The sequence below is a fragment of the Bufo bufo genome, chromosome 5, assembly GCF_905171765.1.
Source record: "Bufo bufo chromosome 5, aBufBuf1.1, whole genome shotgun sequence".
In the NCBI taxonomy this organism is placed as follows: Eukaryota; Metazoa; Chordata; class Amphibia; order Anura; family Bufonidae; genus Bufo; species Bufo bufo.
The window spans coordinates 492066627-492090560 of NC_053393.1; the positions used below are offsets into that span (position 1 = coordinate 492066627).

Genomic DNA, 23934 nt, shown 5'->3' on the forward strand with positions numbered 1-23934 from the left:
CACGTTTGAGAGAAGGGTTCATTGAGAATTGCAACTAAACTACATGTATTCAGTACAGGTTTCTGTATGGCTTCTATCATGCGTATGTGAACATGGCCAAGTAAGATAGGCTAATGTCTATGGCCTGCTGTATGTAGGAGGGGATGCCTGTCGCTGTATGTGGTTGTCTCTGCCCCTATAAACAGATGACGTTCAGGGCAGAGTAGTGCAGGATTGTACGATTCTATTCCTCTGCAGCCTGGATAGTGCCCAGCCTCATGTAATATGGTCCATCTCCTCTGTAATTACCTGCTCAGAGTTCCTTCCTTTCACCAATTGGCTTTGATTTGTGGTGACGTAGATCCATTACTTTCATCTCTCGGTTATGCTCTCCGAATGTCACAAACCTGCTGTCAGAGCCACAGCTTTACCGTTAATTGCTGATCATTGCTGCATAAATGCAACGGTGTTCATTTCAGCCTTATTTTTCTTAAAGGGACCTTGAACACACTTTTGCAGTTTATAAATGGACTTCACCTACATGAAAAGTGGACTTGCTTTGTAAATACATTATTTATTTTGTACTTGTCATGAGTTACAAGTCATTTTAAAACTCCAGAGCTGCATTCACAATTCTGCTGGTTCTCTGAGTCTGACGACAGTCTTATTGTCAGACACCGCTCTAAACACTTAGATAAACTCCAGTAACACAGTGGGATGGTTGGCTTTACATTACTGTGCAGTGTCAGTGCAAAAATGAACTTTCCCAGAAGGCAGATGACAAAGGTTTTCAGTTCTGAAACCAGCATAATGGTGAATGCAGTGTAATACAGGCTGGAGCGCTGGATCAGCACTACATAAGAAATACAAAGGGCCTAATTTATCCTATATTTTCTCCAGTTTTCTGGCGTGAAAGTTGCAAACTGCGTGTTTGCGACTTTTTTTTTTAAGTCTACTTGCTCCGCCACCTTCACCTCTTTCCAGAAAAGGGGGCGGGGAAATGTCGGGGTCAGCCCCCCCCCCCCACACATTTATCTTCTTTTATGACCGTTTTCTGAAGTAGAAGACGACTGACTATCTGGCTGGCAAGACTTCAGGAGCACAGACTGCCGAAGGCTGCGCCTGATTTATGACAAGACGTGTCCGGCAATATGTGGGGTTTTTCTCAATCGGCGTACGCCACTGGTCTATGACAAATCAGGGCCAGTGTAATTACTTAGTTACTCAACTTTAGATGTAGATGATTTCTGTGTATAAATTGTAAAATGTTGCATGAAGGTGGATATACCCTTTAACAAACTTTTTGAGTTTCAAAACAAATTTAAAGAGGTTCTCCAGGACATATTGACGACCCATCACTAGGATAGGTCATCAGTATCCTATTGATGGTGGTCCGAGTCTTTCAGTCATTTCCATGAGCTGCACAGCTCGGTCCGCTGTGTAGTAGTCCTGCCTGGTTACTGCAGCGCTGCTACTAAGCATACACTGTAGGCCCTGGAGAACCCCTTTAAGTACAAAGGTTTGAACTGCTAAATTATATAAATACCAAAATCCTATCTGTATTCTTCTCAGTCCAATTCCTTTCTTTGTCTGATGTAGTTGGACATCGGCAAAAGACAGAACATGTAAGAGTAGCTGGGAAGGAAAAGTGCGCCTACTTCTTCTGGCAGGGTCGCAATTCACCTGTCAGTGAAAAGGGCACCTCAGCGTTAATGACCATCGAGCTGGATGAGGAGCGAGGAGCACAGGCAAGTGACATTTATTGGAATACGACTTTCACCATTTTAAAGTGACCGTCTGAGAAAAAGCTGAAACTGCCCAAAGGGAAGGGCAAAGTTATACTTACCTGGTACCATCCCCCTACACATGAGCAAAGGGTTAATCTCCTGTACAGGTGCTCGGCATAGGGAGAGCTTGTATACAGGCCGAGACCAGGCAAGTATAACTTTGGAAGGAGGCTGGGAACATTTTCTCTGAATAAATGCAGTGAATTCATTATATATATTTTTTTTTATTCCAACAAATTATTATGTGCAATGTCCCACATTTATTTTATGGTAGTCATCAAATTGGATAATCTGCAAGATTTGCTTCAATTTATGGCCAATTTAATGCAAAAAAAAAAAAAGATGTTATAAACACATTGAGTGTGCTCCATTGTGTATATCCATGGTCATGGACAACCCCTTGAACCGTATGATTGACTGATAGTAAGTACAGTAGTAGTCAGCAGGTTCTAAAGGTGGATTTAGACGTGCAGATTATCGGAAATCAACATTCCTGCCATTGCTCGTTCCCGACAATCTACCCGTGTAAAGGTGCAGCGGATCATCCGATGAATGAACGATATGCTCGTTCATCGGGTGAAACTGTCGTTCATTCAGGCACATAAAGTATCATTTCTGGGCAGCAGATCGTGAGGTCTAAACAGTGATCTGCTGCCCAGAAACTGCAGATGTATGAGGACAATTGATGGCAATAGCGACCACTGTGGAGGTGGTCACTGCAGGTAAATGCAGCGCTTCACCTCCACTTAATGAGCAGCCGACTGTCAAGAAGGAACGCTTTCTTCCTGACAATCTGCTGCTCGTCTACCCGTGTAAATCCACCTTAAGCATCAATCATACAATCTGCAATCAGACTATCGCTGGTAGGAAAATGAAATGTTTGGTTGTCAGGTCCCCGAATGTTGAGTGCCCGGAAGGTGGCCGCTGCAGGCTGCACACGTCTTCAAGACTTTAACAAGCTTTTTGAAAAACTAAGTCTCTAATCTTCCAGGTCCAAGTCCTTCAGGGGAAGGAGCCGCCATGTTTCCTTCAGTGTTTTGAAGGGAGTATGATTGTGCATGCTGGGAGGAGAGAAGAGGAAGAAGAAAATGCCCAAAGTATGTCCTGATTTTATGCTGGTTCATGAATGTAGCGAATCGGTTATTGTTCTGACTGTAATAATAGCTTGTAGCAATAGTTCATTCTCGTTATTCCTTTACGTCAGATGTCTTGAAAAAAGTCATAGTTGTTCTTGCTTTATATTAATCTGAATAAGGCTACTTTCACACTGGCGTTTGGGGTTCCGCTTGTGAGATCCGTTTGAGGGCTCTCACAAGCGGCCCCGAACGGATCCATTCATCCCCAAAGCATTCTGAATGGGTAAGGATCCGCTCAGAATGCATCAGTTTGGCTCCGTTCCGCCTCCATTCCGCTCTAGAGGCGGACACCAAAACGCTGCTTGCAGCATTTTGGTGTCCGCCTGGCCGTGCGGAGCCGAACAGATCCGTCCTGACTTACAATGCAAGTCAATGGGGACGGATCCGTTTGACGTTGACACAATATGGTGCAATTGCAGACGGATCCGTCCCCCATTGACTTTCAATGCCAAGTCAGGACGGATCTGTCTGACTAACAATTAGACTTAGACTTTTTTTTTTTACATAGAATGCAGACGGATCCGTTCTGAACGGATACCATAGTTTGCATTTATAGGTGCGGATCAGTCTGTGCAGATACCAGACGGATCCGCACCTAACGCAAGTGTGAAAGTAGCCTAAAGTGTCCTGCGTGTGCTAGATACCAGTGACCTGCAGCGATGTGACCCTGATCATGGACTCCTCTGTTCCCCTGCAGGTGACTGGAGACTGTATTGTGTTCGGGGAGAGGTTCCCACGGAGGGCAATCTCATTGAGGTGGCTTGTCACTGCAGCAGCCTCCGGTCCAGGACCTCTATGATACTGCTTAATGTGAATAAAGCGGTCATTTACCTTTGGCATGGATGCAAAGCACAGAGTCACACAAATGAAGTAGGGAGGACGGCGGCCAACAAAATCAAAGAAGAGTGAGTATGTGGTCTGCCGGGAATATTATACACTTATTAAACTGACGAGTTCTTGTATAGGGCATGAGAATGTGTAGGAATTATTGAGATCCAAACATTTTAGGGCCTATTTAGAGACACTGTCAGAAAAAGGCGTGAATCGCTTAATTTTTTTTTTTCCATGGTTAATACATACATGAATAGTAAATGTACAGAACACAGCTGAAAGGGGTTGTACAGGGCTAGAAAAATATGGCCTTTTTTGTTTATTTTTAAACTAGGAACAGTGCCACCCCTGCCCACAGGTTGGGTGTGGTATTGCAGCTCAGCTCCAGTCAATTCGATGGAGCTTAACTGCAGTAACGGACAGATTGGGCACTGTTACTGGGTAAAAAGCATGTTTTTCATCTTGTACAACCTCTTTAACAATTAATGTGGATGAAATATTTATATTCTTCGACTATCCACAGTCAGAGGATGGTATTGGTGGGGTCCCGGTGATAAGACCCCCTGCTGACTGCTGGAACGAAGCCTGAGGAATCTTCAGGCTTGTAGGAACCCAAAATATAGCTCTGCTATAAATTTAAATATATTTTACTCAAAAATATAATTGTTTTTAATTTTCCCTGAAATTCAGGCCCCCTTTTGATCATTATATTGTTTCTACAGATGTCCTTTAGAAGCCGGGTTGCATAGCAGCAGCAAGGTGACTATATATGAATGTGATGAAGGTTCAGAACCCATAGGATTCTGGGATGCACTTGGCAGGAGAGACCGTAAAGCCTATGACTGCATGCTACAAGGTAAATCTCCAGCCTTACAGATGTTACTACTGGTGCACTTAGAGGACCTATCACCAATGCAATGCTATCTGCAGGCAGGAGGAGCTGAGCCGACTAATATATAGACTTATGGGGAAAGATTCAGTAAAACTTTCTACACTTAAAGGGGTATTCCGGTTATAGAAAGTTATCCTCTTTCCACAGGATAGGGGATAACTTTTATATCCGTGGAGGTCCTAAGGCTGGAGGCTCCAGCGGATTTTATTTAGTGTTGGTCCCAGCCCACCACAGATCTAATATTTATCCCTTATCCTGTGGATAGGGGATAACTTTATCTAACCGTTATACCCCTTTAAGTTTCCTGCGAGTACAACGATCAGTGGCTGACAGCTATCTCTGTATACACTTGTACAACTGAAGAGAAAAACAGAAAAAGCAGAGAGATAAAGTATAAATTACAGGGTTTACTGAATCTTTTCCCACAAATCTATATCAACCTGCTCTGCTCCTCCTGCTGTATAGCATGCTCTGTAACCGAACAGGTTCCACTGTATGTTGTGGTGACTCGGATCGAACTTCTACCAGTTTTGTAGTGTTTCTAGTCAAATGCTTGGGTTGTTAAATGGAGTGATTCAGATTGCTTCATAGGACTTGCCACCTATGGTGGTCCAATATTCATGGGATGGCCATTAATACAGTATATATGACCACCGGTAGCTAGAGAGCAATCCACATACAGGTGACCACAGTACCAGTTGTCTGACATGACGTGAGTGAGAACATCTGTAAGGACACATTCAAGTTGGTTACCTTCTAGAAAAGGATGTAAAACGTCATATTCACTGCCATGATGTACAGGTTGGGAGAATTTTAGGATCGATACCTCTGAAGTTTGCCACTGAATAGCCATGTGTTGGCCTTGGACCTGTGGGTACATAGAAAGCTTATCAATAAAGTGCAGTCTTTGGGCTTGGGCTCCCATATTGTTGAATGGATTAGGCAGTGGCTGAGGGACAGACAGCAGAGGGTTGTAGTCAATGGAGTATATTCAGACCAAGGTCTTGTTACTAGTGGGGTGCCTCAGGGATCTGTTCTGGGACCCATATTGTTTAATATCTTTATCAGCGAAATTGCAGAAGGCCTCGATGATAAGGTTTGTCTTTTTGCTGATGACACAAAGATTTGTAACAGGGTTGATGTTCCTGGAGGGATACACCAAATGGAAAAGGATTTAGGAAAACTAGAGGAATGGTCAAAAATCTGGCAACTAAAATTTAATGATAAGTGCAAGATAATGCACCTGGGGCATAAAAACCCAAGAGCAGAATATAAAATCAGTGATACAGTCCTAACCTCAGTATCTGAGGAAAGGGATTTAGGGATCATTATTTCAGAAGACTTAAAGGTAGGCAGACAATGTCATAGAGCAGCAGGAAATGCTAGCAGAATGCTTGGGTGTATAGGGAGAGGCATTAACAGTAGAAAGAGGGAGGTGCTCATGCCGCTCTACAGAGCACTAGTGAGACCTCATTTGGAGTATTGTGCGCAGTACTGGAGACCATATCTTCAGAAGGATATTGATACTTTGGAGAGAGTTCAGAGAAGAGCTACTAAACTAGTACATGGATCGCAGGATAAAACTTACCAGGAAAGGTTAAAGGACCTTAATATGTATAGCTTGGAAGAAAGACGAGACAGAGGGGATATGATAGAAACTTTTAAATACATAAAGGGAATCAACAAGGTAAAAGAGGAGAGAATATTTAAAAGAAGAAAAACTGCTACAAGAGGACATAGTTTTAAATTAGAGGGGCAAAGGTTTAAAAGTAATATCAGGAAGTATTACTTTACTGAGAGAGTAGTGGATGCATGGAATAGCCTTCCTGCAGAAGTGGTAGCTGCAAATACAGTGAAGGAGTTTAAGCATGCATGGGATAGGCATAATGCCATCCTTCATAAAAGATAGGGCCAGGGGCTATTCATAGTATTCAGTATATTGGGCAGACTAGATGGGCCAAATGGTTCTTATCTGCCGACACATTCTATGTTTCTATGACCTCTCCACCAAGTGCTTTCCTGCCGTGCAAAGATTTACCTTTGCAGTATTATTTATAGGACTACTAGAGCAGTTGGAATGATTTCTAATCCTGCAGTAATGATTCCTTTCTTTTTCATGTTTTAACAGATCCTGGGAAATTTAACTTTACTCCACGGTTGTTCAGTCTCAGTAGTTCATCTGGAGAGTTTACAGCTACCGAATTCATGTATCCGTCCAGGTTGCCGTCAGTGGTAAATTCAATGCCATTCTTACAGGAGGACCTGTACACAGCCTCCCAGCCAGGTAAGTACGCTCACCTATCGTAGCTTTGTAGAGGATCTGTCACAGGATAAGACAGATAACTGATAAGAATATGGCTAAGGCTACTTTCACACTAACGTTTTTGCTGGATCCGGCAGGGTCCAGCAAAAACGCTTCCGTTACTGATAATACAACCGTCTGCATCCGTTATAAACGGATCCGGTTGTATTATCTTTAACGTATCTAACATATCTTTAACATTGCTAAGACGGATCCGTCATTAACTCCATTGAAAGTCAAGGGGGGGGACGGATCCGTTTTCTATTGTGGCAGACAAAGCGGATCCGTCCCCATTGACTTGCATTCAGGTAATGCCGGATCCGTTTTCTATTGTGGCAGACAAAGCATCCCAGGACGGAAAGCAAAATACAACATGTTGCAGTTTGCTTTCCGGTCTGGGAACGCAACTAAACGGAATGCATTTTGGAGCATTCAGTTCATTTCAGTTTTGTCCCCATTGACAATGAATGGGGACAAAACTGAAGCGTTTTTTTCCGGTATTGAGCCCCTATGATGGAACTCAATACCGGAAAACTTAAACGCTACTGTGAAAGTACCCTTAAAGGGGTTATCAGGCAATTTATACTGATGAACTATCCTCAGGATAGGTCATCAATATCAGATTGGCGGGGGTCCATCATCCGGGACAGCTGCCGATCAGCTCTTCTGAGAAACCTGCAGCCTCTTCCTAGGCCATGTGGCATCACTGCACATCAGTTACATAGCCTTGCCGCAACTCATCTCCATTGTCGTGCATGGGGCTGAGCTGCGATATCAAGCACAGCCAATGTACATTGTGCAGCGGTGTACTTGGAAAGCTGCGGGAGCCGCTTGTGCTCACCAGAGCTCCGGTGAATGTAGCAGCTCCATGAAACGGCTGATTGGCAGGGTTGCCAGGACTCGGACCACTGCCAATGTGATAATGATGACCTATCCTGAGGATAGGTCATAGTTATCAATACCTGGATAAGCCCTTTAAGTAAGTGTTTATGAGGTCAAGAGATCAGGCTTAAGGGCAGCACACAAGCCATCAGATGATGGGATTAAAATGAAACAGAAACTGACAGTCTGCAAACAGACTGATGTTTAACCCTGTATCTCAGGAATAGCTGAACATTTTTAATAAAGAGCCACCGACAAAAAATTATTTATTTGCTGAAATGAGTAAAATGCAATCATAAAAAAAATTGCCTGAAGGTGTACATAGCCTTTAAGTAGTAAAAACGTTTTATTACATAACGAATTCCATATGGAAGGACGGATCTGCATGTGCTGCAGTTTAGGTGGCAGACGTTCAACATTTTTATTTCTTTTTCATGCAGCTCTATTCCTTGTTGACAATCATCACGAGGTTTACCTCTGGCAGGGCTGGTGGCCCACAGAAGATGACATCCCTGGATCAGCACGGATACGATGGGATGCAGACAGAAAAAGTGCCATGGAGACCGTGCTGCAGTATTGCAAAGGTAGTAGGAACGTGATGCAAGTACAGTAAATCGCCAGTTTGCTGGCCTCGGATAAGATTATGGGGGGAGATTGAGGGGAGTCAGTTTAGCTTTAGTCTGCGTTGCTCATCATTTGATAAATTTGACAAGATGTTACGTTTTTACACCATAAAAAAAAGACATACACATGCTTATGTAGCTGGGCACTCCTACTTTCCCACCCACTAATCACAAATAGTCATAAGTTGTTTCTGTCCCAAAATGTGCCTTTTTTTTTTTTAATGCCAGAAAACCGGTGTACGGAGCGTCGTAAATTCTTCCTTGGTATCTAAAATCCCATCCCTTTCCCTAAACTATTGCCCACTGCACACCGTGTGCAGTCCGCATCCATGTGGCACTTCCACGGCCCCACAAAAAGATAGAAAATGACCTTTTCTTGACCAGGACAGTTCTATTATGGGCTGGGTGTTCCATAAAATGTGGAATGCACACAGCCTGTATCTGTGTTTTACGGATCCGAAATTTGCAGACCGCAAAATAGGCTATGGTCTTGTGCCTGAGCCCTAACACCAATGTATTTTGGGTGCGTCCTGCACAGGTACTTGTATACCTGCAGTGGAAATCTAGCAGCACTGCCCTTTCCATAAAGATAAGGGAGTTAGCTGTGCTCGATACAGAGCTGGGATATTTACATCGTCCAAAGGACGAAAGCCACCGAAAGTGTGCAGCCCCTTTTACTTCTATTACTTGCCTTTAACTCATCTGACAACAAAGACGTTACTTGTGTTACTTCCCCCTGATTATGGGTACTGGCTCTTTTAAATAAATTGCCTCATTATCCTTTACACCAGTTGTCTCTGCATGCTGAGAGTAGTGTTGCAGCCACTAGAAAGCCGCTGGTTGGAGACCACTGCTTTACACTGCAGTCTCCAGTCTTCCATAGAGGCTCATTTAAGCAGTACAGAGTCATCCGTGTCCCAGCATAATGAGGCAAATTCTATTGTACTGGACTTTGATATGGGAAGAAATATTCCCTGTGATTTATAACTGCTGCTCAGACAGCTGGGGTAATCCCTTGGCACAGGATCAGACTGCACTGTCACATTCACTTCCCCATAGAACCAGTTCTTGTTCTGTCTATTATCCTTCTACCCTAAATCATTCACGAGCTCGTCCTCGCCTCCAGTTTTATAAGACAGATGTGTGTTCACATGTGTATTGCACGTGTATTATAATCTCATTATGTTTCGATTTTGTTCTGTCTTTTAGGCAAGAACAGTAAAAAACCACCCAAGTCCTACCTAATTCACGCCGGTCTAGAACCTCTAACCTTTACAAACATGTTCCCAAGCTGGGAGCACAGAGAAGACATTGCCCAGATCACAGAAAAGGTAAGTATTGGGGTTGTTTCCCACTGCATCTTTTTTTGTTTTTTTGTGTGAAAATGAAGCCTCTATCTTTACAATGTACAAAAAAACAACAACAAAGTATGGCAGTACCCGTAACCAGGTTTATGGGATCACAGTATTGATAGGCCATCCGTATCAGATTGATGGTGGGCCCTCTAACTGAGCACTGTCTGCTTAGAGGGTCAATGAATAGTCCAGCAATAAAATCAAAAATTCTGTGTTGAATATTAAAATCCATCAACATACAACAAAGTATCTACCAAAAAGGGAACCCTTGTGGAACTGGCTGCCTATGAGTAAAAATCTGACTTTCCAACGAGCCCTGGGATTTCAGAAGGGAATATAGCCAGCCGGATATATAATATAGCCAGATGGATATGGTCTGGCTAGATTCCCTTGTCAAATCCCAAGGCTTAGGGAGCTACTTCCACAAGGTGGCGCTGGTGAGATGATTCTTTTACTTGGGAGATAACTCTTTGCAAATTCGTTTCCCATGGAGCATTGCCAATAAGTCTCCATCGCATGGAGCACTTCCAGTAAGTCTCCATACAGGACTGGTCTCTTTAAGGAGATTCAGCACCCTGCCTAAGCAAAATCCACCAACATGAGCTGTAAAATAAGTGACAAATGCATTCCATTTGAAACGCGTAAGTGGTCATGTAAAATAAGTGACAAATGCATTCCATTTGAAACGCGTAAGTGGTCATGTATTTTACATCTTCTGTTGGTGGATTTTAATAAAAGGTTTGTGGTGTTTTGATGGACCATTCATGATCCTTGTCACCACAATTTGTACTGGAATGGAGTCCATGCAACTGAACCCTACACTGCCTGTCTGGTGAGCTAGATCTTGTTTGGTCCCCTACGCTTTCTACTTGTTAGGTATTTCAGCTCCGCCTCGTTCATTTATCGTCTTAACCTAAACATATGTAACTTATGTATTTGCTGCTTGGTTGATTTACCTTGTATACTTTGTGTTTGGACAGGATGCTGACGTCTCCAATCAGATCATCCTTGTAGAAGATGTTCTGGCCAAACTCTGTAAAAAGATTTACCCCTTGGAGGAACTCCTTGCTCGCCCTTTACCCGAGGGAGTGGATCCATTAAACCTTGAAATTTATCTTTCCGATAAAGATTTTGAGGTAAACCTCATTCATTGACATCTAAAAGGGGCGTTCTGACCCTAGGCTTTTGGATAATTCATAAATGTCTGAACAGTGGAGGGGGAGCACGATTTCTGTTCAGCGCTCCAAAGTGACGGAGGAGAGCTGGAGAGTATGCTGTTAAAGTCCAGTGGCGCCTGCGCGGCCTGGTCTCCTCTTGCCTTCTCTGCAGCTGACGTTCACTTTACAGTTTCCTATTATGCCATAAACATGATTGACAACCTATAACACTATGTGCAAACCCAGATCACCAAAGAAAAAGCGACCATATGTAAGCAAAAAATATATACTTTATTACAACAACATAATAAAACACATACAATGGAGTCTTACGTCATTGGGTGGAGCAAAACGGGTATAAAAGAGGGACACGGGGGGGGGGGGGGGGGGGGACCGATAAATGTGACTACATGTAATTAAATCAATAAATACACAAGTGTAAACGTTGCCCCAAATTAGTAACAGGAAATGGATACTACAGCAGGTTTCCACACACAGGCAAAGAGCCTAGTAGTAAGGCAACATTCACACGACCGCATGTGTTTTGCAGTCCGCAAATTGCGGATCAGCAAAACACGGATACCGGCCGTGTGAATGTAGCCGGCCCTATGATAGAAATGCCTATTCTTGTCCTCGATTGCGGACAAGGATAGGATATGCTCTATCTTTTTTGCGGGGCCGGATCCGGATCTACGGATGCGAACAGCACATTGTGTGCTGTCCGCATCTTTTGCGGCCCCATTGAAATTAATGAGTCCACACCCGTTCCGCAAAATTGCGGAACGGATGCGGAGCCAAAAATACGGTTGTGTGAATGCACCCTAAAGTACATAGCAATAGTGCCTCAGGTAGACAACCACACATAATGGCTCATTCAAATGTAAACATTCGGCAAAATGCGTAGGACAAGTGGGGGACACTGGATGGGTGATGTGACCGTTAATACGTTCGCTGCTATATGTGGTTCCTGCTCTACCGGAGGCACTTACTGCCATGTACTTTACTAGGCTCTTTGCCTGTGTGTGGGAACCTGCTGTAGTATCCATTTCCTTCATTTTCTGTTAGTAACTTGGGGCAACGTTTACACTTGTGCATTTATTGATTTAATCACATTTGCTGCTTCCCCTATATGTAGTGACATTTATCGGTCCCCTCCCCCCGTGTCCCTCTTTTATACCCGTTTTACTCCACCCAATGACGTAAGACTCCATTGTATGTGTTTTATTGTGTTATTCTAATAAAGTATATATTTTTTGCTTACATATGGTCGCTTTTTCTTTGGTGATCTGGGTATGCACATAGTGTTATAGGTTGTCATTTAATCATTATATGTGGCCCTCATAGGTCGTCTGTAATTTATTTTTTATTTCTTCATAAACCTGAATGGGCAGAAAATTTTCTTTTCTTTTTAGTCTCCACATAATATGTCTTAATGCAAACTACCAATGAAAAGAGTGTAGCATTTCTGACCTGTTGATCGCTGCCCTAATTTGTGATTTTCTTTATAGTGGATTATATAAAACGGTAGAAAAGTAAAACAAGGCTCCTACATAACCTCATTTCTCGCCCAGTTTCCTTGGGGGACACAGAAGACCTTGGGTATAGCTCATCTCCATAGGAGGCGTGACACTAAGTGAAGACTGTTAAGCCCCTCCTCCACAGCTATACCCTCAGCCTGGAGAGAGAGACTGCCAGTTTTTGCTTAGTGTCCAAGGAGGCAAGACACTCCCTGCTCTGCAGGGCTGCTTTCTCCTTGTTTCAATTTTAGTTTTTTACTTTTTTATTTTATTTTTGTTCCAGATCATCAGGGATAACAGAGACGCACTAGACCTCTCTGTTCTCCCGGGGTTGAGCTGCGCCAGTGCCGGTCACCCGCACTGCTGCCTCCCCCACAGAAGGCAAGGTGGATCAGGGCAGCCTCGCTCCCCTACATCCCGCCAGCGCAAGGGTCGCCCGCACGCCAAGTCCCTCTCCCAGCGTCCTGCCACTACGGTGCCAGTAGCTGAAGGGGCGACCCTGCTGGAACGGACCGAGGGTGAAGACGACTATGGTGAGAGAGAGGCTTCTCCAGCCCTACGTCCCCCGTCCCCCCCCGGTCTCCTGCGTGCCTGACCCTATACTGGGCCTATGGACCCTTCTGCCCATGCTAGACCTAGGCTGGCTCCTGGGCTGTCGCAGGGCGACATTCTGCTCCCTCTCTCCTGGCCTCCAGGACATTGGCACCCTTCTCCCTACAAGAAGAATGCCTAGGGAGCTGCGGAGGTCCGCAACTAGCTGCCCCTGATGGAGGGGTTATGCAGGCGTCCACCCTCACAGACCCGGTCTCAGGGTCCCCCTCCCTCTTACCGGCCACTACTTCAGGGCCAGAGGGCCCGCGCCTTGCTGCCACTGACCCTCCCTACTCTCACGGACACCGTTCCAGGGGAAAGGAGGTTGTAGCTGCCGGCCATATGGAGCGCTGTTCTAGGCAGGTGCCCGCTCCAGGGGTGAAATGGCTGCCGGGTGCAGGGTCCTCACTTCCGGACAGCTGGGTGGGCACCGTGGCCTGCAAAATGAGCGCTTCAACAGCCCCGGCCGACCGTCGGAACAAAACTTGTGTTCCACTTCAAGGCCGCGATCCCGCTCTATCCGGGTCCCCGGCTCGCGGGGTGGGCACCCGCGGCCGGTATGTGCCGCTCCGTAGGCCCGGCTGGTACTTTAAGTACTGTGCGGCCCCGGTCATCCGGGCGCCGCTAAAAATTTAGGCCCCGGCTCTTACGGCCCGCGGGGTGGGCACCCGCGGCCGGTATGTGCCGCTCCGTAGGCCGGCCGGTACTTTAAATACTGTGCGGCCCCGGTCAGCCGGGCGCCGCTAAAAATTTAGGCCCCAGCTTCACGCTACTAGGCCGCAAATTCAGGCCTCTGTTGGAGGGGGCTGGAACTTCTCCAGGCGCGAATTCTTCCCGCCTGGAGGTTCCCCCGCCCCCAGAGGATCGCAGTGCCGCCCCCCAGGCCGGATCCCTGTTAACCCTTTGGGTACAGGCCGGCTTCCGATGAGCCTGTATGGGTGGATCTGTGCCCTGTAGGTGGCCCCCCCTTTTATTTTATTTTTTTCTGCCTCAGTGAGGCTGTGTGTTAAAAAAAAAAAAAAAAAAAAAAGAAAGTTTTTATTATATATATGACTTGTGGGCTGCGCAGGACGCTGCAGCCTCATCTCAGAGTGCTGCCTGTATACATGCCCCCCTTCCATAGGCGGCATGGTGTCGCGCCCCCCGGCTGCGGCGCTGCCAGGGTCTTTTTTCCCCTTCTAGGTGGTTTTCTTGCCCTTTCCGCGCTACGGCGCTGGTCAAGTGCATGCCTTTTCTGTAGGCAACATTCGTCACCCTCTCCAGTTATGGTGCCTGCCATGTGCAGGACCCCCCTCCTGGGCGGGATACTGCACTCTCCCTAACTGCGGGTTGGCCTTGTGCAACTGGGTTCGCTGCTGGCCATGTGCGTGCCCCCCCTTCCATAGGTGGAACACGGCACTCTCACTGGATTCGCTGCCTGCCATAGGCATGACTCCCTTCTGTGGACGGCATTCGGCACTCTCACTGGATTCACTGTCAGCCATGTGCATGACCACCTTACATAGGCGGTATGATGTACTCTCATTGGATTCACTGCCGGCCTTGGGTATGCCTCCTTCCCGGGTGGCGGCATACATACACTCCCTCGGTCGGTGGTTGTTCTCTCGCCGGTACATTGTTGGCCATGTGCATGACCCCTATACATAGCGGGGTGCTTGCACTCTCTCTGGATCCGCGGCCGGCCATATGCATGACCCCTCTTCTGTGGGCGGTGTACGCACTCTCACTGGATTCGCTGCCGGCCATGGGCATGCCTCCTTCGGTGGCATACACACTTTCTCACCGACTGCTCGCATTCTCCCTGGATGCGATGCTGGACATGTGCATGACCCCCCCCCCCCCCCCTTCCTTTTCTGGGCGGCATACTACACTCTCACCAGATACGTTGCTGGCCTTGAGCATGGCCTCTAACATGGGTGGAACGCTTGCGCTTCCATTGGATACGGTGCTGGCCTTGTGCGTGACCACCCCTCATTCCATGGGTGGAATTTTGCACGCTCACAAGATTCAAGGCTGTCCTTGTATGTGCTGTACTGGACTTGCACATGTTCCCCTTCATTGGCGGAGTAGTTACACTCTCACGAAATTTCGGGTTGGGTGAATTGTTGCACACTCACTTAATGCTAAGATAGCCCTGTGCATGCCCCCCTTTTTCACTAGGTGGACCTCCTGCGTTCCTGCTGGATACTGTGTGGCCATGTGCATGGCGCCTTTCTGGGCGAAGTATGGTATGCCCTACTTCTCTGACGTAGGTACGGCCTTGGGCATCACCCCCTTTTTGGGGCAGGCCTTTGCATTCTTGCCCACTGCAGTTTGCCAGGTACATTTCCCCCCTTTTTCGGGGCGGTCAGTTTGCGTTCCATCGCATACCATACTAGTCTTGTGCATAACTCCTTTCAGTTTGCACTCCCGTAGATACTGTGGCACTCTGTGGCTGGCCCTCTTCGCTGAGTGATATATTTTTGCAGTGAGCGGACGTTCTTGTGCGTTGTTTCCTTCTCGTCCCGTAGGTGGGTTGGCCTTCTCACTGCTTACGGGGCTACTCGTACGTATGCCTCCTTTCCTCCTGCGACATACTTTTTCTCTTGGGATACGATGATTGCCGCAAGCCTTGCACTATTCTCTAAGGAGATCATTCTGTCCATCTGTGTAAGCCTAAGGTGTTGTCCAATAAACAACAAATGAATACCTTATATTTAAGTAGACGGGCTCTACTGTTCGCTACTGCACAGAGCTGGGTGGTACTCATTCATTTCGTTGGCCCATTTGTCCTTCCGCGGCATTGTTTCCCTGTGCTAGTGGTCACATGGTCGAGAGCGCTGTCTGCAGCGCCCTTCGCATTTTATGTTGGCTCTGGCGGGACTACGGTCCCCTCGCCTAATACCATTTCCTCCTCTTCGGGTGCAGTGTGGTATGATTCTTTCCGGATTGGCGCCCTCGGTGCTTCAGTCTGATCTGCTACCAGGTTCGGGCCGCTATTCTTGGGAAGGTCACCCAACTTCTCTTGGGTGCTCGCTTATACAGGTCTGGGGGACCTCCACCTTGGGTTCTTCAGGGTATTCGCCTTCTGCGAGGCGGTGAACCGGGCGTCTCTGTGTAGCGGTGTTCTGCTTTTGAGCTGTCCTATGGCCTCTCTGTTGCCCACTCCCCCTTTCGGTTGGAGGGTGTTATACCGGCCTCTGTCTCGCCTGCCTTTTCTCGCCGGCTCTGTTTGGCTCCCACTCGGTACAGATCATTCCGATGTGGCGTCTGTTCCGGCCACGCTTCAGAGGCTGTTCCTTCACTGCCCTTCCCTCTGGGGAAAGCATGGTTGTTCATGTGGATGGTTCTGGTGTTCCTTTTGAGTCTCCCTTGTCCACACTGGCTGTACTAGCTGTGTGCCTAGTTACCGGGTCTACCGTTTTCTGTCCTCCCGCTGGGTGCAGATTGCGTTTTTTCCATTTTAGGCAATGTTTCTGCTTTGGATTCACCTTCTCGGTAACTTGGGAGGACTACCATTTGGTCAGGATTGTCTTTTAAATCTCCCACACCGGAACCGTAGTCCGTCTTCCTGTGGTGGCTACATTGGCTTCGGCTTTAGCCTGTCTTGTCCTGGCGGTTGCTGGGCGGACCCTTCGGTTCCTGTCCGTTTGTCCTTCTGCTTCCCCACTCTGGGGGGATACGGGACAACCTTGCTCGGGGGCCGACGGGACCAGTTCTACCGACTGTTCTACCCGTGTTACGGGTCTGCGCCTGATCATTGGGTTTTCACCCGCTTGCCCAGGCAACTCTAGTGGGCTCGCTAGTGTTCGCTTCTAGCCGAGTTTTTCGTCCAGGATCTGTGGTAGGACTTAGGGTTTTACCTGGGGTTCTGTGGGAAGCTGGGCGTTCCCCCACTCTGCCTTTCTCCATGGTTCTGTCTTTCTCCAGTCCGGCCTGGACCTGGGGCTGGGACTCTGTTGCTTGAAGTATCAAGTGTCATTCCTGTCCTTCCTCTTTCAGCGTTCCCAGGCCCTCTGGGCCTGTCAGGAACTTCTTCCATGGAGCGGCTCTTGGGTTCCTTTGTACTGTCCTCCGGTACCGTCCTGGGAACTACATACTAGGCTCTTGGCGCTCCAATTTTTCCTTGGAGCCGTTACAGAAGTTCCCTCTACTAACAGTTGGGTTTCTGTAGCCATCGTGTCTCTGATGGGTGCCTGAGTGGCGGCCCTTCTTGTTCCGAGCCTTCTGTCTTCCCCCAGGACAGGGCTGTTCTCCATTCCGTCTCTTCCTTCCTTCTGAAGATGGTGTTTGTCTTTCATTTCATTGAGGCAGTCGTCCTCCCCTTCCCACCCCAGGGAACGTTGGAGATCTCCGACTCTTGTCGACATTCGGTCTCTTGTGTTTCCAGGAGGTCCATGCAAAGGGTTGACGGCCTCCAGGGTGGTTTTCCTCCGCTTTCTCAGAGTGGCTCTTGTTGTGGTTGCCGCACCAAGGGCAGGGTTCTGCTTTTGGTGTCACCATTCTTTTGGCCAGAGTTGTCGGTTTTTTCCTGGGCCCAAGGCATTAGGCTTCGGCCATGCATTTGTGCAAGGCGGTCACTGGTCTTCCTTGCACACCTTACCGAGTTCTACAGGGTGCATACTCGGGCTTCGGCGTATGCTGTTTCGGGCCGCCTGGTCTGCAGGCGGCGGGTTTTTTGATGCCTTCGGGTGCTTCGCCTTGGTGCTGTGGTCCCTCCCCCTTTGGACTGCTTTTGAACGTCCCAAGGTCTTCTGTGTCCCCCAAGGAAACTGGGCGAGAAAACGAGATTTTTGTATAACTTACCAGTAAAATCTCTTTCTCGCTCTTTCCTTGGGGGACACAGCACCCACCCATTCTTTGTTCTTCTCTGACTGTTTCCGAGTTTGTTTACCCTTTGGGTAGTTGGCTTGTTGGTTCCAATTTTTGGACTTTGCCTTTTCTCACTACTTGGACACGCAACTGGCAGTCTCTCTCTCCAGGCTGAGGGTATAGCTGTGGAGGAGGGGCTTAACAGTCTTCACTTAGTGTCACGCCTCCTAGGGAGATGAGCTATACCCAAGGTCTTCTGTGTCCCCCAAGGAAAGAGCGAGAAAGAGATTTTACTGGTAAGTTATACAAAAATCTCGTTTTTCCTGTATGAAAGAAATGCATGTTGAGCGGGCTACTTCCTTTCGGACAAGTATGTGGTTCCAGAAGGCCTAGGTATAAGGGGCTGATTGGTACCAGGAAGTCCTGTCCTTGGCACAAGTCAAGTGCCCATTCCAGTTACCCTCGGGGCTGTCACCGCCTGCATTTGAACTATGCTCTGTACATATTACATGGGAGGCTAGCACTCCAATGATCCTCTTTATCTCGCCTTCAAAGCGGAGCACCTAGAATAGGAACCTTCTGACTAGGGATGGTCGAACTTGTGTTCCCAGTTCAGCATACAGGGTTCACATTTGGGTCATCTAAGAATTCCGCGTCCACGGACCATAAGTTATAATCCATGGTAGCGGAATCCATAACTGAATTTTTCGATAACCCAAACCTTGTACGCCGAACTTGAAACACAATTTCGCTCATCCCTACTTCTGACGAGTCCTCAAAGAGAGATTCCTGCTTACTCTTGCACATGCTTTCTCATGCACACTCGCATACACTGTGTCTCTAACAGTTTTGGTATATTGCTTGCTTTAAATGGCACCTGTAAGTAGGAGCAGCCCTATTAATCCAGGTATGGTGCCTGGTAGGGATGATCCTGCTGATTATAATGAAACCAGCCTTGTAAAAAAAAAAACAAAAAAAAAAACAGCTGCAGCATGCCTGCCCAAAAAAATATTTTAGGCTCTATGCAAGCGAGGGCTTCAGAGAACCGGGGGGTTCACTGGGAAGCTGAGGTAGCCCCGCCCCTCGACACACTAAAGCCCTTAGTTGTATAAAGAATTTTTTATTTTTTTTTTCCGGGAACTCCGCAGCCACGGGTATCATTTTCATGAGCAGGATCAGCACTTCCAGACAGTATTCCTGGCTTAATAGAGTTGAGCCTGCTGAAAGGTGCACTTTAAAATGCAGTAAACCTTTAGAAAACTTCAGAATTGTGTTTTTTATAAAAATCATTTTCTTACAGATTGCTTTAGAAATGTCTAGAGAAGAATACAACACGCTGCCATCCTGGAAACAAGTCAATGTCAAAAAATCTAAAGGACTTTTCTAAAGAAGGAAATCTCGTCGCCTGGACCTTCCCTCTCGGTTTGCTGGATGAGCCCGCCGTTGTCTTCCAGCCGCCTCTCCACTGTGCTACAGCTGAATTTTGCACTTGCTGTCATTACATTTGTGCACAATTCAATGGTCTGTCTTCTAGCCCTGTGTGGATAGGACAGTGAAGGACATTAGCCACATCCAGTGTGAGATCTGATGACGGTGATTACTGCGCTGCCTGTTGACCCCTGTCCTATTATAAATGTACTGAAGGAGCCTTTGAAAAGATGAATGTTTCTCCAAGGAAACCCCCACAGATATCGATATCTACCGTGCACTTAAGCTAAATGCAAACTTATTCCTTGGCTGCAAAACGTAACCTTTTTGGATTAGGTTCTCTCTTGTAAATGTTGTGTTTGTCAGACCCAGTAGAATGTATTTATATCAGCACTGTGTATTTGACTATGCAATATAATCACTGTGTAAGATTTGTGTGTTATTACACAAACCATCAAATTCAATGCCATGCTAACAGCGGATAACCTCAGGTTGTCTCTGTACCATATGCATTTGTGACGTTTTTGTTTTGTTTTGTTTTTTGTTTTTCTTTGCATGTGATGGTAAGGAACAAAGTGTGGGTGCACTTCTTCTTTCCACAGTGCCCTCTGGTGGTACAGAAGTGAAAAGGCCGAGCTAGCTGTCCGAACCATTATGCTTCTGGGTGCGAGGCGACCTGCGTGCTCGCCCCCACAAAGCACTGCTGGTGTTATTCACAGATATGTTTGTATTATTTTTTTTTTTCCCTCGTGCTTATATGGGGCTCGTAACCAACTGTATAGTGCCTTGTTTTTGTGTACAGTTTATATACAGGAAAAATGTAGTCTGCATTTTGGAAGCAGTTATAAAAAGCATCTGATCTTTGTACTTTATAATAGAAGACATCTCAGTTTCTAATACCCGGTGTAAACTTTAAACATGTATTTTGTGATATAAGATCCCAAATAAAATATAAAAAAAAGCTTCACAAAATGTTGTCACGTGCAACTTAATGGTGGCATGGGGCTGTTTTCCCTAAAAGGGGTGTTCCCATCTTAGACGTTTATTGCATATCCACAGTGTATGTCTGATAGTTATGGCTTCTATCTCTAGGTTCTGCAGGCTGCCCCTATGATAGGTGACCCCCACCTGGCCTAGTAAAGAGGCACTGCTGTGTGCAAGGTGTGAATGAATGGAAAACTATTTTTACGCACTTAGCTGTTTCTGTATCGCCCATAAAAGCAAACGGACAAAGTTGCACGTGCGGCCACATCTCGATTCATTCTATGCTTGCATGTTGTGATCAGTACCTCGTTATTGACTTAGGAGCTGGCGCTCACCTTTATTGGATAGATTAATGTCCCTTTACACAAGGTAAATCTATTTGGTTAAAGGCTATGTACACCTTTGCAGGCAATTTTTGTTTGATTGCATTTTTCTCATATTTGGCAAAAAAAATTATTTTCATTTGGCCATTAGTAAAAATATTGAGCCATTCTGTCACAAAGGGTTAATTGTTTTTCCAACTGTGTGACTAGTACTTTCACTTTGTGCCAGTCATGTAATAACCCTTATCTCCAAACTACTAAGAGGTCATAAATACTTATTTTAGCCACATTCTTATCAGTAAGAACTGAGCTATAATGAGTGTATATAATGTCAGAGAAAAGGAGTCTGTCTGCTCCCCAGATGACGGAAAAGACAGAAAATCCACAGGCAGCTACAGCAGCATGTCAGCTCTGTACACAAAAAAGGATTCCATATTTTTAATAAAGACCAATTGAAAAAATGATTTTTAGCTCAAAAAAAGTACTTTGCAATAATGTAAAAAATAATTGCCCCAAAGGTGTACATAGCCTTTAATGTTTGCTACAGTAACCAGCTCCATCCACTACACAATTGATGGAGTTGTGTAGTTTCAGCGTCAGAACTACAGCAGAATAGTGGATCCGTGCTGTCAGACCCCTGCTGATCAGATATTGATGGTCTATCCTGAAGATAACCCTTCAAAGGGAACCTGTCACCGGGATTTTGTGTATAGAGCTGAGGACATGGGTTGCTAGATGGCCGCTAGCACATCCGCAATACCCAGTCCCCATAGCTCTGTGTGCTTTTATTGTGTAAAAAAAAATTATTTGATACATATGCAAATTAACCTGAGATGAGTCTTGTCCCTGACTCATCTCAGATTTTTTATTTTTTTTGTAAATTCTCTTTATTAATTTTAAAATTAATGTATCACAAAAGGAGGACGCCTCGGGACGCAGCCCAAGAGATACCTCCATAAGACAGGTGTGATACAGTAGAAAACACATCTCAGACTAATTTGCATATGTATCAAATCATTTTTTTTACACAATAAAAGCACAGAGAGCTATGGGGACTGGGTATTGCAGATGTGCTAGCGGCCATCTAGCAACCCATGTCCTCAGCTCTATTCGCAAAATCCCGGTGACAGGTTCCCTTTAAAGCTAAATTACAAAGCTGGAGCTTTATACAACCTGAATTCATGAGCTGCTGTATGCATTTGTACCTGGAGGTTCTCAGAACTTGAGATATGACATAAAATAGTGATCACGAAGTCTGGGATTTTCCTAAACTTTTTTTATGGGCAGAACCTTCTGACTGAACACACACAATGGATCAGATTTACTAATACTATAGATGGTGTAAGCTTAGACCGGCTGTCGGGATCTGCACCAGATTTATCACTGGGGCTCAGGCTGGATGATAAATCTGGTGCAGGGACAGACACGTTTATGTAACTAAGAAAAAGACACAAATGCAATAGCATTCTGCCCTGCCTCTATGCTGAATGAGGCATTGGTGTACATTTTGGCCAAAGCGTAATAAGCCACTCACCACGTCAAGGTCGCCTCTGAGTGGTCTCTAACACTAGTTCCTACCTGTTTATGGGCCATGACAGCCACACAAAGTCCAGGGAATGCAGGTGCAGCATGCACGCCAAGCACACTAGAGGCGACCTTGACGTGGTGAGTGGCTTATTACGCTTTGGCCAAAATGTACACCAATGCCTCATCCAGCATATGAAGAAAATTGAGAACCGCACACTACTAATATTTTGGTGCCGATCAAGGGCTGCAAGCAGCCAATATACATGAAAGTAAAATTGAGGCACACGATTTTTGGTATTTGCAATTCAGGCGATTTATTCTTTGTATCATATAGTGATATCATCCATTTGCCCAATCTGTTTCATGATAGGAACATTTTCATAAACCGGACGTTTCGGTCGCACAGGACCTTCATCTGCGGTTTTATCTGTTCAGACGGGTGTGTGAGCTTGTGGGGCGCCCCACAAGCTCACACACCCGTCTGAACAGATAAAACCGCAGATGAAGGTCCTGTGCGACCGAAACGTCCGGTTTATGAAAATGTTCCTATCATGAAACAGATTGGGCAAATGGATGATATCACTATATGATACAAAGAATAAATCGCCTGAATTGCAAATACCAAAAATTGTGTGCCTCAATTTTACTTTCATCATCCAGCATAGAGGCAGGGCAGAGTGCTATTGCATTTGTGTCTTTTTCTTTGTATATGTATTTCGCCATAGCGATGTGCACCTGCATATAGGGTTGTGCTGATTGAATCCCCCACATTTTTTCTTTGTAGTATATATTGGAGGCGTGGCGATCTCCATGCAGTCATGCACACCTGACCAGTCAATCTGTCCTGGAGGCTGGTTTTAAAGTCAGTATAAAACTGAGTCTGCTTATATGGCACCTACCAGTAGCCATTTGGCTCCAGGAGAAGTATATGGTGGGCTCAGCATGCATGTTGGTACTTGCATCTCTGGATCCGATGAAAGCTGTAATGGCACCAGACGGGGTTAAAAGCAGAGTGTGCTTGGCGTGCATGCTGCACCTGCATTCCCTGGACTTTGTGTGGCTGTCATGGCCCATAAACAGGTAGGAACTAGTGTTAGGGACCACTTCATAGAGGCGACCTTGACGTGGTGAGTGGCTTATTACGCTTTGGCCAAAATGAACACCAATGCCTCATCCAGCATAGAGGCAGGGCAGAATGCTGGTTGCAGAGTGCTATTGCATTTGTGTCTTTTTCTTTGTATATGTATTTCGCCATAGCGATGTGCACCTGCATATAGGGTTGTGCTGATTGAATCCCCCACACTTTTATGTAACTATTGGTTGATATTCTTTGAGACAGACAGAATTGTGGCGCAATTTCTGTACAAAATATTGCATCTTCGGTTGCCCCTCTTTCATGTTAAGCCTCACCCCTTTCCCACTAAGCCACATTGCCTTATCAAGCAATTCGGGGAAAAAGTGCATAAAACCTTAAAGGTATGTTCAGACCATGTATTTTCTGAGCTAAAGGAGACCTGATGTGGGAAATTTTATAGCGGCTGTGCTTAGTATTGCAGCTCAGTCACTTCTACTACCGCTCCCAGGCCATGTGACCGATGAATGTGTCATCACTGGCCTAGGGAAAGCGGAGAGAAGGTCACAGCGCTACTTTGAGCGCTGCTGTCTTCTCGACCACCTGATCGGCGGGGGTCCCAGGTGTCGGACCCCCACCGATTAGATACCAATGACCTATCCAGAGGATAGGTCATCTATATTAGAGTCTCTGAAAACCCCTTTATGGTATATTCACATGATATGGTCAAATCACGTTTTCATGATTTATCCAACAA

The 23934-nt window shown here is 46.0% G+C and overlaps 1 protein-coding gene across 7 annotated transcripts in view; it reads left to right on the forward strand.

Annotated features, from left to right (window-relative positions):
* The window catches only part of SVIL (supervillin), a 124725-nt gene extending 104503 nt beyond the window's left edge, over positions 1 to 20222 (forward strand). For all 7 annotated transcript variants that reach the window (XM_040434244.1, XM_040434242.1, XM_040434246.1 and 4 more), the window contains 9 exons: positions 1579 to 1727; positions 2758 to 2863; positions 3600 to 3807; positions 4456 to 4589; positions 6754 to 6909; positions 8250 to 8393; positions 9642 to 9763; positions 10768 to 10923; positions 19144 to 20222. In XM_040434244.1, coding sequence (XP_040290178.1) covers positions 1579 to 1727; positions 2758 to 2863; positions 3600 to 3807; positions 4456 to 4589; positions 6754 to 6909; positions 8250 to 8393; positions 9642 to 9763; positions 10768 to 10923; positions 19144 to 19230 — 1262 coding nt within the window. In that variant the 3' untranslated portion in view covers positions 19231 to 20222. The remainder of the gene's footprint in view (positions 1 to 1578; positions 1728 to 2757; positions 2864 to 3599; positions 3808 to 4455; positions 4590 to 6753; positions 6910 to 8249; positions 8394 to 9641; positions 9764 to 10767; positions 10924 to 19143) is intronic.
* Positions 20223 to 23934: the final 3712 nt, after the last annotated feature.